Source organism: Carcharodon carcharias, chromosome 30, assembly GCF_017639515.1.
Source record: "Carcharodon carcharias isolate sCarCar2 chromosome 30, sCarCar2.pri, whole genome shotgun sequence".
Taxonomy (NCBI): Eukaryota; Metazoa; Chordata; class Chondrichthyes; order Lamniformes; family Lamnidae; genus Carcharodon; species Carcharodon carcharias.
This window is the reverse complement of record NC_054496.1, coordinates 18,854,044-18,869,864: the sequence shown is the minus strand read 5'-3', so window position 1 is coordinate 18,869,864 and position 15,821 is coordinate 18,854,044. Positions and strand designations below refer to the sequence as shown.

The 15,821-nt window shown below is 46.7% G+C and overlaps 1 protein-coding gene across 1 annotated transcript in view; it reads right to left on the bottom strand.

Moving 5' to 3' along the window:
* Positions 1–15,821, bottom strand: part of si:ch211-194b1.1 — a 148,375-nt gene that overhangs the window by 111,165 nt on the left and 21,389 nt on the right. The window contains exon 6 of the mRNA XM_041176986.1: positions 1,844–1,934. Within this exon, the coding sequence (XP_041032920.1) occupies positions 1,844–1,934 (91 nt within the window). The remainder of the gene's footprint in view (positions 1–1,843; positions 1,935–15,821) is intronic.

The window sequence follows — 15,821 nt, the reverse complement described above, 5'->3', positions numbered from 1 at the left end:
CACTTGCCTTATACTACACCCGGGTGCTCATCTGAAGTTGGAAAGCCTCTGATTGGCTCTCCAGCTTCTGGAACCCGCCTGCCACCCTTAATCGGACAGGGAACCCATCTTCATCCAAATCCAGGGGGCACCCCGACAAACAAATTCCCAAGAGTGCTGGTTTGCCCCTTGGGGGCGGGTTCAGCACCCCAAAAACATCCTGCTCCACCCCACCACCCCACCCCCCGCCCACCAACAAAGCTAAAACTCAGCCCCTAAAGTCAACACGATGCATGTACCAACACATTATTAGAACACCGTCTCCCCTGCTCGCCATCCTCACGGTGCCCCTCAACAGGATCAATAATTGGTGGCATTAATGGCTGGCAGTGCCACCTGGCGCTTTCATGAATAGGGCCACTTAGCCGGCATTGTTCACAGATGGGTTCACACAGGGGTTCAAATGTCAGCCCATCTGACAACAGCGTCCTGGATCCACTGCGGCAGTCACTTCAGATCTTTGCTCAGACATTTGGAACAGTCCCGAGGCCACAGGTGAAATTCCAACTCCCACATTCCCCACCCCACCCTCACTGACTGTTGGGGACCATCCCACTTTGGCTTCCTGTCGCCGAATTCTCATTCCCCCCCTTGCTGGCCAGGTAGTCAATCTGGGCGGGTAATGGGGAGACATTTACTTCTCCATGTTTGCAATCTTGTCCTGGGTTGATAGCCCGCTGCCTGCTAGGAAAGCCGAAGGGTGGAGCACTCCCTGGAATTGCACAGTATCTCTCAGTACAGAAACAGGCCATTTGGTCCAACAATGCTGGTTTTTATACTCCACACGAGCCTCTTTCCAATTTACTTCATATCAACCCATCAGCATATCCTATTCCTCACTCCCTCAAGTGTTTAGCTGGCTTCCTCTGTACCACTCACCTCAACTGTTCCATTTGGGCACAAGTTCCACATTCTCAACACTCATTGAGTAAAGAGATCAGCAGCAAGACCTCAAAGTTGATTTTACCCTTCCTTAGCCCCAGGTAGGGTTGCCAACAGCAATTAAATGTATTCCAGGGGGTTTCATCATGATTTGCCCCCACTCCCCAGCCATTAGTCGGCCAACACGTCCATCCTTGTGGTGCACTGCCTTCCTACACCATTTGGAAAGCAAAAAGACTCATTATCCAATTGGATGATGCTTGACTGTCAGTCAAACTGCCTTTTCTTTCTCCATTTTCAATGTTTTTTATATCTGGTAAGGAGAAATGTTCAAAGGAAATGACAAAAAAAACCCAATTTTTTTAACGTCCCAATGATTCGTCTCCAGGGTTGCACACGGCTGTGTCCTGGAGAGTGATCTTCAATTCCTGGAGACTCCAGGCCAATCCTGGAGGGTTGGCAACCCTAGGCCCAGGGCACCAAGACTACGCACATTACTTCTACAGCAACTGGAGCTGATGTACAATGGGCAGGTAAGGACCCAACTGTCCAGCAGGCGTGATCCTCCACCTCATGATAGTTGCAGCGTCATGACTAAACACTTCTCCCCATTTCTCCCATCCTCTGTTCCCTCCTTGTCCGTACAACCTTGTAACCTCCTGGGGGCTGGCAATAACCCCAGGCCCAAGAAGGGGAAAAAACACACCAGGGAGTTTCCCTCCCAGCTGCTCAGGCAATCAGAATCGGCCAAAGAGATCACTCAGCCCAAATGTCACCTGTAAAGCCACATTAAGAGAAGTCAGTGCAACAAAGCATCTTCCTGGCCTTTGTGACATATGTACCACAAGGCAATGCGTTTACTGAGACTGGTACGAAATAAAGAACACAAGCCAAGGAAGTTTTACACTTAATTAGCACTTACTGACTGGGTTCCTTGTCCTCCGAGGTGCTGAGATACTGATGGCAGCATACAGGTGCTGGTTCACAGTAGTCCGGATATTGCTTCATTTCTGCTGGAAGAAATTCAATTAAGTTACCGCTGGGTAGTACAGAACTTGAGTATTGCAGAAAAAGAGAGACAGCCTGTCAAAGCTGTTCATCTTGCACTCATCAGGACAGATGCAAGAATGCCAAATTTCAAAGGGAGCAGCTGTTCGTGTTGCAAGAGAAAAGGGTGCTGATTCACTGGCAACTCGACTCTAATTGGTCGAGCAAATGGAACATGCACCTTTTTTGGAGTAAACAAAAGCGTGGGGGACAACAGCTCCCTTGGTGCATTCTCCATGGCAATACCTCGGCTGGAGCCAACACGCCAACTAATCAGCACCCTTTTCTCATGCAGCATAAACTGGTTTCCAAATTCAATTAAATTCATCTATATGCTTATTTCCCCACCTCACACTCGGGACGGAATACTGTGCTCTTGCTAGTGGCAAGCTTGGAAGAGGGAATGGCATGTAATTTGACAGGATGGTAGTCTAACTCAACCCTGCCACCTTTTTGCCACCGCCTGAATTAATTTCTGGGCAGGAGGGCCCACAGTTGACCTTCCCGCCCCACCCTGCCAATTGAGGCCCTTAAGTGGCCAATTAGTTACTATTAAGGGTCTCATTCCTCCGCCGCTGGCATTAACCCCATGGCGGGCAGGCTGGTTACCAAGCAGCAGGCACGGCTGGTAAACCTGTGCAGCCAGCTTATCGCCTCCAGGGAGTTCCCTTGATCCAAGGTACTCAGTACCTGACCGAGGGATTGGACATCGGGATGGAGGGACACCCGCCATGAGCCACACTGCACACCCCCCCCCCCGGCGCCACCCCCCGCCCTGCCCCCCGACCTCCCCCGCCACACCCCCACCCCCCCCACCACACCCCCCCAACCCCCCACCACACCCCCTCAACCCCCCACCACACCCCCTCAACCCCCCACCACACCACCACACCCCCCCACACCAACTCCCTTGATGCCTGGGTCATGGAGTGAATCCACTTCCTGTCCTCCCAGCAGCAGCCACAGCCTTCCCAGCGGCGCTGCTGAGCACAAGAGATGTTGACCTCTGACTGGCTTGGCAGCTCTCAGTAGGCGAGATTTCCTCCCCAGGGCCTTGGTTCCATGGGAAGGCCCGCTGCTGGCCTCACCACAGCCTCATGGGCTTGCAGCTCACCGGGCCTTCCTGAAAAGAGGCAACAAGGGTCTCTTGCTGGTTCTCCGACAAGATTCTGCCCTCAGATTCCGCAGGGGTGTTTAGTGCGTTGACTCCACTGTTGGTTTGCAGTTTGTCCCATCCTTCTGTAACAAGGCCTAGGTGCTCTATCTCAGACCCCCAGCCTGAACGTACCAGGGCAGGACATCTGCAGTACGTCTACCGACTTGCGATAAACTGAGTTTGAAGTGGGAGGGTTCTCCCATTCTCCTTTGGAACATAGCTTATTCCCCAGAGCTGGCACAGATGTTAGTCATGCCGCAGATCAGTCTTGGATCATGACTCTTTTGATTAACCAAGTAAACTAAAATAACAAAATGAGGGATAAATTAAAAGGCAGCCCCTTAGAGGGATACTGCAAATAGAAACGCAAAATCTTAAAAGGAAACTTAGAGAGATCAAATCAAAGTGTGATTCTTGGTCTAGGGCGCATAGTTACAGAATAAGGGGACACTCAGTTAAAACTGAGATGCAAAGGAATTTCTTCTCTCAGAGGGTAGTGAATGTCTGGAATTCTCTAACCCAGAGAGTTGAAGAGGCTAGATCACTGAAAGTATTTAAAGAGGGGTAGATAGATTTTTGAAATATCGGGGGAGCTGAGGGCTATGAGGAGCTGGCATGAAAGAGGAGTTGAGGCCTGGGACAGATCAGCCGTGATCTTATTGAATGGCGTGGCAGGCTTGAGGGGCTGAATGGCCTACTCCTGCTCCTATTTTTTATGTTCTTAAAGGGGTCGATAGAGCACCCCAGTCCCCAAGGTGCCCACCAAGCATGGAAGGCCTCGATGGTGCCAACAGATACCGCGTGCTCCCTCTCCAGGGGCATCTGGCCAGTCTTGGATTATGTCCCCATCTTCCGTAAGCATTCCCTGAATTGCCTGAAATGTATTAAATTAATTAGACATGGCATCTGAGCTTTTTTGACTTGTACTGATCAAGCCAGAGGTAAGAATGCCAAATTTCAAAGGGAGCAACAACAATTTATGCTCATCTGGTGGCAAAGAAATACAGGAAGAAAAGAAAACTTGCATTTATATAGCGCCTTCCATGACCCCAGGACTATCCAAAGCACTTTACAGCCAAAGTACTTTTGGAGTGTAGTCACTGTTGTAAGGTAGGAAATGCAGCAGCTAATTTGCACACAGCAAGATCCCACAGGCAGCAATGAGCTGTTGATCAGATCATTTGCTTTAATAGTGCTGGTTGAGGGATAAATATAATGCTGCCATTTTTTTCAGTAGGTGGCTCTATGTTAAAGTTTATATTACTTATGGTTTGATTCGTAACTCTCTTCTTCCCCCCTCTGCTCCTTTGTTAGCTCCAGAGGAAAGTAAACTGGGCCCCAGAGAAGAAATTGCAAGCTCTTCTTCAAAATAGTGTCGTGGGATCTTTTACATCCCCCGAGAGGGCAGATATGGCCTCGTTTAATGTCTCATTCAAAAGGTGGCACCTCCAACAGTCCAGCACGCCCTCAGTATTGCACTGAAAAGTCAGCCTAGATTATGGGCTCAAATCTCCGGCGTGGAACATGAACAAGAGAAATTAAAGGAAAAAATAAAAGCAAAATACTGCGGATGCTGGAAATCAGGAATGCAGCTGGTATAACCATGAAGATGGTACAAAATATTTTTAAAAAAACTCTCAGGCAAGTCTTTTTCCATTCATCTGATTTAGCCTCAGATCCCACCTATGCCCAGCTATCTTATGCTATTTATATGCCTGTACTGGCTCTTTGAAAGAGCTATCCAATTAGTCCCACTGGCCGGAATTTTCCAGCCCCATGCCAGCAGGATCTTCCGGTCCAGCCGATGTGATTGGAGATTTCAATGGATTGCTGGCCCTGCCACAAGGGAACCCTGTGGGGTTGGGGAGGGGGGGTGGTTGTAAAATTCCGGCCACTGTCCTCTCTTTTCCCACAGCTCTGCAAGTATTCCTCCTTCAAGTCTAAGATTCTGAGGGAAGATGCTAAGAGGATGCTTCCCCTATTGGGAGAATCCAGAACAAGGGGCCGCAGTTTCAAAATATGGGGTCTTCCATTTAAGACAGTGATGAAGAGGAATTTCTTCTCTCAAAGAGTCACTGGCATTCTCTTCCTCTGAGAGGCTGGGTCACCGAATACATTCAACGCTGAATTAAATAAGTTTTTGATCTACTGAAAAAAGGTAATTGGAGAAAAGTGGAGTTAAGGCCCCAATCAGATCAGCCATCTCCTTATTGAATGGTGGAGTGGGCTTGAGGGGCCAAATGGCCTACTCCTGCTCCTACTTCTTACCATCTCATTATGATCTTATTTATTTATTTATCCAATTCCGTTTTGTCAGTTATGATGGAATCTGCTTCCACCGCCCTTCAAGCTCGCTGTTGCTGTGGGATCTCTGGTGTGCACAGCCTTCAAAATACAGAGAGGGGAAGTGGGAGGAACGCAGAACTGTGCACATAAGAGTGAAAGAGGCACATGTGCACATTCCTTGCCCGCATTCTGCTGTCCAGAAGTACTTGTGCAGGGACCAGATTCGAAAGGATTTCCGAAGTAACATGAAAATCTGGAGCACATGTTACAAATTCATCCAGCTGTTCATTGGCTGTTAATTCGAGGATGTGTGGTCATATTAACCCATGTGGGTTTCCTTGGACAGTTTTAAACTATGGGTGTGAGAACAGAATGTCAAACATTATGGTAGCTGTCTTGGGAAAGAGGAAATTGTTTTCCGTTCTCGGCACAACAGCAAGCTTAAACAGCTCTCATTCCACAGCAACAGCAGGCAGTACAACACTGGCCAGGGCTGGCTCGGGGCAATGTATCAAGGCCGATGTGTCGCTTAAAGCCATAAGAATTAGCACGTGAGACACTGGTGTCTGTGTCAGTAGACCAGATGCAGTCATGGAGTACATCTGCACAGTATGACTGACACTCCTCCATACTAAACCGCCTCAGAGTCAGATGCTCACGGGCTTAAGTTCCACTTCAGAGACAAGCAGAACAAAGCCTAGGCTGATGCTATCAATGCAGCACCCAGATGCTGCCTTTCAGGTGGCACGCCAAGCCGAGGTCCCAACTGCCCTCTCAGGGGAGCTCATGGGAAAGATCCCACGGCACTTTTTTGAAGGCCAGTAGACCAGTTCGGACCCGTGTCCCAAGCCTTTAACCCAGCATCATGAAAGAATTAGATGGTCATTGCTGTTTGTGGGATCTTGCTGTGTACAAATTTGCCACTGCGTTTCCGACAACACAACAGTTGTTTAAAGCTTATTCTTTCACGGGCTAAGCCAGCATTTATTGCTCATCCCTGATTGCCCTTGAGAAGGTGGTGGTGAGCCGCGTCCTTGAATCGCTGCAGTCCATGCGGTGTAGGTACACCCACTGTGCTGTTAAGGAGGGAGTTCCATGTTTTTGACCCAGTGACAGTGAAGGAACGGCGATATATTTCCAAGTCGGGATTGGGAGTGGTTTGGAGGGGAGCTTGCAGGTGGTGCTGTTCCCACCTTGTCCTTCTAGATGGTAGAGGTCGCGGGTTTGGAAGGTGCTGTCTAAAGAGCCTTGGTGATTTGCTGCAGTGCATCTTGTAAATGGCACACACTGCTGCCACTGTCCGTTGGTGGTAGAGGAAGTGAATGTTTAAGGTGGTGGATGGGGTACAAATCAAACAGCCTGCTTTGTCTCAGATGGTGTTGAACTTCGAGTGTTGTGGGAGCTGCACTCATCCAGGCAAGTGGAGAGTATTTCATCACACTCCTGACTTCTGCCTTGTAGATGGGGGACAGGCTTCGGGGAGTCAGAAAGTGAGTTACTCTTTGCAGAATTCCCAGCCTCTGACCTGCTCTTGTAGCCACAATATTTATATGGCTGATCCAATTAAGTTTCTGGTCAATTGTAATCCCCCAGGATGTTGATAGTGGGGGATTCAGCAATGGCAATGCTATTAAGGGGAGATGGTTAGATTCTCTGTTGTTGGAGATAGTTATTGCCTGGTGCTTGTGTGGCATGAATGTTACTTGCCACTTGTCAGCCCAAGCCTGGATATTATTCAGGTCTTGCTGCATGTGGATATGGACTGCTTCAGTATCTGAGGAGTTGTGAATGGTGCCGAACATTGATCACTGATGATTGCACATTTGCACTTCTAACCTTATGATGGAAGGAAGGTCATTGATGAAGCAGCTTGAAGGTGGCTGGGCCTAGGACAGTGACTACACTTGAAAAGTACTTCTTTGACTGTAAAGCACTTTAGGACATCCAGGGATTGTGAAAGGTGCTATACAAGTGCAAGTCCTGTTTTAATTATTCTTCGCCTTTTCTGGCTCCAAATCCGATTAAAAAGGAATTTGCTCCTGCAGTGATTCAGTCAGTTTTTACCCAAAGAGTAGCTCAAGCGTGAAGGTGCCCAGTTCAATACCTCATCTGCATTGAGATAGCTTGTCTCAGCTAGGCCAAGAGTGGGGATTCTTCAATATTTTTTACTCGTTTACGGGATGTAGGTGTCGCTGGCTGGGCCAGCATTTATTGCCCATCCCTAATTGCCCTTGAGAAGATGGTGGTGAGCTGCCTTCTTGAACCCCTGCAGTCCCTGTGGGTGTAGGTACACCCAAAGTGCTTTTAGGAAAGGAGTTCCAGGATTTTGACCCAGCGACAGTGAGGGAACAGCGATACATTTCCAAGTCAGGATGGTGAGTGGCTTGGAGGGGAATTTGCAGGTGGTGATGTTCCCATCTGTCTGCTGCCCTTGCCCTTCTAGATAATAGCGGTCGTGGGTTTGGAAGGTGCTGCCTAAGGAGCCTTGGTGAATTCCTGCAGTTCATCTTGTAGATGGTACACACTGCTGCTACTGTCTGTCAGTGGTGGAGGAAGTGGATGTTGGTGGAGGAAGTGGATATTTGTGCCAATCAAGGGGCTGCTTTGTCCTGGTTTCATTGTCTCAGTTAGGGAGGTTTGAAGAATCAGCCAGAATTCCTGCTCCTGCAGAAAGCGAACATGAGAGGGGAGGGAGGGATCTGGGTCCACGATGCTATTATTTCCCACTTCCGACCCACAATATTGTTTGTCCGTCTCTCTCCTCCTCTTCGTTGCCACCCATCATCTTCTGTAGTAATCTGATGTGTAATATACCTTACCTTTGTGAAGACAAATATTGTAATGTAAGATCACATGATCTCGATACCCAATAGCAGAGTAGCGTGGGCTATCTCTGGAGTCAGTAGTCTTGAGTTAGAGTCTGAAGAGTGAAGTCAGAGTTTTGAGCTGTAAGCACAGAAGTGTAGCTGCTGAGTTCCTTTTAGAAAAAACACATCCTATTTATTTACAAGAACGGTCTACTGATCTTCTCTGTCTTGGTACCAACTCAGTCATCCCCGAAACGAGCGTGCAACCCGGATTCCTTTAGCCCCAACAAACCAGGGCACTGGATCCAACAAGAGTTAAAAGCAAGAAAAGACACGACAAAAAACGAGGCGAAAAGCAAAAAAAGAACAAAGGAAATCAGAAGAACCGAAACCGGCTGTACCTCGCACGGTAGTTGTAAGTGAAGAAAAATTTACCCCCTGATCGTCGAAGCAATCCCCTCAGAACATGCTGCAATTTGGAAGAGTGGATCCAAACTCGGACAACTGGTCTCATTACGCCGAACGTGTCACATTCTTCTTCCTTGCCAACGACATCGTGGGGGGGGGGGGATGCGCGATCCTCTTATCCACGTGTGGGAGCGAGACGTATGAAATTTGCTGGCACCCAGTGCCCCGGATTCGAAAGGTTTTGATGACTTAGTGAACCTCGTACAGAATCATTACCAGCCCAAGCCGCCGGTGACGATGCAACGGTTCAAATTTAACTCAAGGAATAGAGCCGCAGAGGAGACGGTTGCTTGTTGTGTGGGCGAGTCTGAAACAATTAACTGAATATTGCGGGTTTGGTGCAACAAATGCTTGGAGACTGTTTGGTGTGTGGCATAAACAAAAATGCGATTCAGGAGAGATTACTGTCTGAAAGGTTAGGCTTTCAGAAGGTGTGGGAAATCGCTCTGGCAACGGAAGGTGCAGTGCGAGACTCGGAAGCCATACGAGGAGCGCAAAATGGCACTGTCCTCTACATTGGGTGGGGAGCATCAGTCAAAAAGAGCGTGAAAGTGCAAGGCTTTGCTCAGGAGCAGGAAGCAGCCACCATTAGCAGACAAATTAGAAGAGATAACATAGCAGCAAAAAGATGGCACAGTGGTAACAGAGGCGGAAGCAGACAACCTTGTAGTGAATCACAGTTTAAAAAGAGAGAATATTTTTCCTGTCATCGAAATGGACACCCCATGAGACACTGTAAAGATAGAATCAGGCAGACTTTCAGACAAAAGCAAAAACTCAATGACTGAAACAGCGTTGAAAAGCCTGAAGTAATAGGTTCAGATATTTATTTGTTACATAATTTAAAGGTAGGAAGGACAGAACCTATTAATGTAACCATGAGACCGAATGAGAGGCCTATCAGGACGGAGGTGGATACTGGAGCAGCCATTACGGTGCTAGGTGAACATACTTTTAAATACCTGAATCATGGGGAACGTAAGCGCAATTTGGAAGAAACTGATGACAAATTAAAAATTTACACGGGAGAAGCCGTTCAAGTCAAGGGCATATGTAAATTCACAGTACACTACAGAGGTCAAACAGTGAAATTACCCTTGATGATAGTAGAAGGTGAAGGACCTAGTCTCCTCGGGTGAAACTGGCTGAAAGAAATTAAATTGGAATGGACTGAAATATTTGAACTAAGAATTAATGGGCTATCAGAGCTACCACAAAAATATGCCTCAGTTTTCAAGGACGAACTTGGAAAGATTGAGGGGCTATAAGCAAAAATTCATGTAGATCCAGGGGCAACACCAAGATTCATGAAGGCAAGGCCAGAAACTTATGCAATGCAGGAAATGTAGACGCTAAACTGGACAAAAACTGGGAGTGATACAACCAGTGCAATTTTCAGAGTGGGGAGCACCAATTGTACCTGTTCTCAAACCTGACTGAAGCATTCGAATTTGTGGGGACTACAAATTAACAATCAATAAAATGGCTAAGTTGGACAAACACCCCATACCAAAAACTGAAGACTTGCACGTTAAACTGGCAGGTGGAACCACCTATGCGAAGCTTGATATGAGTCATGCTTATCAACAATTGGAATTAGAGAAGGCCTCTTGGGAGTCTGTCACCATTAATACACACAAAGGATTGCACCAATATACCCATTTACCTTTTGGTGCATCTTTAGCTTGCGCCATATTCCAAAGAGCGATGGAAAGTTTACTACAGGGACTGCCCCACATAGTAGTTTATTTCTCGTGATGGGACTCACTGAAAAGGAACATCTGATGAACTTGGAAGAAGTTCTGAAACGTTTTTCGCAGGTTGAAGTGAAGTTGAGAAAAGAATAGTGCTCATTCCAAGCGAAAGAGGTAACTTACCTAGGTCACAAGGTAGAATCACAAGACCTACATATAGTTGAAGAAAAGTGAAAGCCATTAAAGAAGCCCCAGCACCAAAGAATACATCCGAACTGAAATCATTCTTGGGGGTTGATCAATTACTATGGATGCTTTTTGCCTAATTTGTCGACAGAACAGGCACCACTGTATTGCTTGCTCAAGAAAAACCAGCAACGGTCTTGGTAAACACCACAGGAAGAAGCTTTCACAAAAGTGAAACAGTTGTTACAATCATTTACACTTCTAGTACATTTTGACCAAAAAAAGAGTTGATATTAACGTGCGATGCATCTCCCCATGGAGTGGGAGCAGTGCTTTCCCATCGAATGGATGATGGGATATGTGTCGAGAACACTCAGTACTGCAGAAAAAGGGTACTCTCAAATAGAAAAAAGCGGCCTCGCAATCATTTTTGGGGCTTAGAAGTTTCATCAATGTGTACACGGTCGTCATTTCACTATCGTGACGGACCTCAAGCCTTTATTAGGACTATTTGGTGAAGACAAGGCTGTACCCACTATAGCCTCAGCAAGAGTACAAAGATAGGCGTTGATCTTGGCAGTGTATCAGTATGCTTTCATTCAATGACCTGGAAGTCAAATTGCAAACGCAGATGCACTCAGTCGTTTTCCCTTGCAAGTAAAAGATGAAGATATTCCAATTCCTCAAGAATTTATTTCGTTATTGAACTTCCTGGACTCATCCTGTGCTCATCCTATGTGCTAGACAGATTAAAGACTGGACAATTCGAGACCCAGTCTTATCCAAAGTGCGAGATCAAGTTCTTCATGGTTGGTCACAAGAATCTGATGAAATGAAACCGTATTTCCAGAGAAGATACGAAATAACCAGCCAGGAAGGTATCTTATTGTGGGGAGCATGAGTGATTGTTTCTCCAGAAGGACGAAAGCCATTGTTACCTGAACTTCACAGTGCACGTCCTGGAATTTCCAAAGTGAAGCAATATCATGTAACTATTTATGGTGGCCTGGGATGGATGAAGAAATAGAAAACTTAATGAGATGTTGTATGCAGTGTCAGCAAGTACAAAAATTACCTGCAATAGCTCCGTTACACCCTTGGGAGTGGCCAGGAAAGGCAAGGGTGCGAGTACACATCGACCAAGGGAAAAATGTTTCTACTATGGCTAATGCACATTCAAATCGGATGGACATACATGAAGTGAGGTCGCCGACATCTTCTGCTGCAATAGACAAGTTACGACAAAGTTTCACAATCAAAGGACTACCCGAAGTGGCCCTATCAGACAATGGCGCAGTATTTACAAGTGCTGAATTTCAGCGATTCACCAGCCTCAACAGCATTACTCACGTGGAAACTTCACCTACCACCCTTCTTCAAATGGACTGGCCGAGTCGGCAGTTCAGACGTTCAAATCTGGTCTGAAGAAATTATCTGGAGATTCTGTAGCGACTACATCAGCAAGCTTTCTTTTCCATTATAGAACCACCTCTCATACGACAACAGGTGTCACACCTGCGGAATTGTTGATGAAGCGCTGTCTCTAATCGAGATTGAGCCTAATTATGCTGAACTTGGCAGGGGAGTTAGGTGGAAAGGAGGCAGGAAAGTCCGAAAATTGGACATGACTGGCACAGTCGTGACAGGGCGTTTAAAGTAGGAGAGAAAGTATTTGTGAACAATTTTGGAGAAGGACTAACGTGGCTGTATTGTGAAATAAGTACAGTAACTGGACCTCTTTCCTACCATGAGAAAGTGGAAGATCGAGTATTTCGGAGACGTGTGGATCATATAAGAGGAGAAACAAAATACCCAGAAATGATTCCAGCAGTGTTCATGATTGAACCAACGTCTCCTGTTGAAGGAACCCAATTGAGCATAGATGTCTCTGAAGGGTCGACTGTACCTGAAAGTCGAAGAAACAGATTTGTAGGTACCTACTGAAGAACCAGATGCTCAGACAACTTCAATGAGGGAGGTTCCGCGTCAAACATCAGACGCTGTAGAGCTGAGACGTTCTACACGCATAAGGAATCCCCCAGAAAGACTGACCGTATAGATTATTTATCTGTGTGAATAATTTGATATTTTGAGAAAAATTGTAAAATGTCGTTCTGAGTAAAGGAGGGATGTACTAATCTGATGTGTAATATACCTTTAAGACAAATGTTGTAATGTAAGAGCACATGATCTTGGTACCCAACAGCGGATTAGCGCAAGCTTGCTCTGTAGTCAGTAGTCTTGAGCTGGAGTCTGAAGAGTAAAGACAGAGTTTTGAGTTGTAAGCACACAAGTGTAGCTGCTGAGTTCCTTTTGTAAATAAACAGAATGTGTTTTTTCTAAGAACGGTCTACTGATCTTCTGTGTCTTGGTACCAACTCAGTCACCCCAAAACAAGCGTGCAACTCAAAGCCTTTAACCCCAGCAAAACAGGGCACTGGATCCCAACACCTTCTCAATGTCCTGCCTTCTTCCATATCCATTCCCCTTCACTGTCAGTCTAACTGAAGTGTCAGCTATAAGAACATAAGAAATAGGAGCAGGAGTAGGCTATTTGGCCCCTCAAGCCTGCCCTGCCATTCAAATAAGATCATGGCTGATCTGCCCCAGGCCTCAACTTCTCTTAATGCCAGCTCCTCATAGCCCTCAACTCTCCGTTTGTTACTCTGGCTCAGTTTGTAACACTTCTACCCGAGTCAAGAGGTTGTGGGTTCAGGTCCCACTCCAGACTTTTTGAACAATATCAGTTAGACTAGGACTCCTGATTGCGGTGCCGAGGGAGCGTCACACCATCAGAGGAGCTGTCCTATCAACAAGATGTGGAATGGTAGCCCTATTTGCTCTCTCATGTGAATGTCAAAGACCCCATGGCAGTGCTTAAAGAGAAATGAAGATATAAAGGAAAGTCATTAGGTGCTATAAAAATGCAAGTGTTTTTTTTCCCCCCTTTATTTCCAGCCACTCCCTCCTTCTCTAATCCCAGAGTAACACACGTGCCTGTCATGGATAGGACAGAGGCCGCTTGCGAAGTGGAATCTCTTTTATTTCATTTCCAACTCCAGTTACAGAGACATCTTGCTAATGCAGCAAAAAGTACCTTCTTAGGGGGTGGTGGAAGGGAGGAAGATTTATTTACAGTAGGGTACAAAATATTCACTGTTTGTATTTGCTCACTGAATATTTCACAATATTTTTGCTTTCAAATCCCTTAGCAGAGGGTCCCTTAGGGAATGGCAATATCTGGAGGCTCTTTACAACCTGCACCAGTACTCAGCTGCTCTACATGAGTAAACTAAGTTGCCTTTTCCCACAGGGGCACCCTTCTCACTTAACTGTGTTAAACTCCTGCTCTGTTGTTTGAGGGAATTGCGTATAGGAAGTCCAGAATGGATCAGTGTAATTCGTACAATTTAGAAACCAGACGTGTTCCTATTTCAATGCAAGTCTGAATCCAAGAGAGCATGTTCCCTTTAACCAGAGCTTCCTGTTAACTGGCTTACTGTGTGCAGGTAAATGCCACCCGGAGAGCTTTGGGCAGCCCCTCCCCCACATCCTCTCCAACAGCTTTTAGCTCAGACTTAAATACTGATATAAGTGCTGCTTAAAGTCACTGAGGGACTTGGAGATAATGTGTACCACATGCCAAGGTCGTGGCACTCAGTGTTGACTAATGGGCTCTCTATATTTTATTGTGCCTCAGGGTCCGAAACTGCAGGATACCTCGGTTTTGTGGGATGAATTCCTTTCTGTCAAATCAGCACAGCTGTAACTGTGGACATGCTCCCTTGATCCCATGTAATCCAGGCCAGCATTCCCAGAACAGTACTGAGGGAGCGCTGCAGTGTTGGAGGTGCCACTTTCCGGATGAGGTGTTAAGCCAAGGGCCCCCCCTCCCTCATCTTCTCACTCAGACAATCCCATGCCACTATTTCAAGAAGAGTATGGAAGTTCTCCCTCGTCTCCTGCACAATATTTATCTGTCAACCAACATCACCGAAAAATTTATTTCATTGGTTGCCCTATGATGAAGGCTGAATAAATTGGGCCTATATTCTCTGGAGTTTAGAAGAATGAGAGGTGATCTCATAGAAACCCACACGATTCTAAGGGGCTTGACAGGGTGGACACAGAGATTGTTTCCACTGGTCGGAGAATCTAAAACATCAGGATTAGGGGAGAAGCTAAAGTCTCAGGAAAAGGGGCCGATCATTTAGGACTGAGATGAGGAGAAATTACTTCACTCAAAGGGTTGTGAATCTTTGGAATTCTCTACCCGAGGCTTGTGGACGCTCCATCGCTGAATACATTTAAGGCTGGGACAGACAGATTTTTGGTCTCTCAAGAAATCAAGGGATATGGGGAGCAGGCGGGTAAGTGGAGTTGAAGCCCAAAATCAGCCATGATCATATTAAATGGCGGAGCAGGTTCGACTGGCCATGTGGTCTACTCCTGCTCCTATTTTCTTGTGTTGTGAGTTCTTGTGCCCTTTCTGTTGTGGGAGCACAAACTGCCTGCTGCTTTTCCTATGTTACCACAGTGACTCCATTTCTTAAGTACTTTGTTGGCTATAAAGTGAGTTGGGATGTCCTGAGGACCATGCGCTATAGGAATGCAAGCCTTTTTATTTCCTTCCACAGCAGCAGCACATTGTTGCAAATTTAAAAACAAGAGAACCAATGCTGGCAAACCGGTGACAGAAATGAGAGGCACATTAAAATTAAGGTTAAAAGGGAAGATAATGTATGAGTGAGTGCGCTACGGTTAAAGAGATGATCTTCTGGAAGTTGTACCAGAGGATTTACGGGAATGGTTGACTGGCCCAAGAACTCAGGAGGCCTCAGGACTACTGGATATGTGGTGGGCAGGTAGGGTAACCATGCCAGCTGGTGAGTCACTGAACTGAGTTACCACCCTGTGAGACAGAGACCGCACTCCAACAAATCAACAGGGGCTTTTCTTGTCATTCGTTCATGGGATGTGGGGTGGTCGCTGGTCAGGCCAGCATTTATTGCCCCTGACCCTGGGCACGTTCAAGCCTGTGGGAGGCCACAAGCGATCCGGTAGGCAAGGAGGGGATCAGAAGGGAGCGCCTTCACTGGACGGACTGCAGCAGGTCAGGAAGTAGGCCCCAACCACCAGCTTCACAAAACAGGGAGGGACGCGCGCTAAATCCCGGCCTTGCTAGCGACGTCCACGTCCTGAGATAGATTAAGATAGAATGGAAAATGGCAGCGGTTGGGAGTCTGGATTTTACAA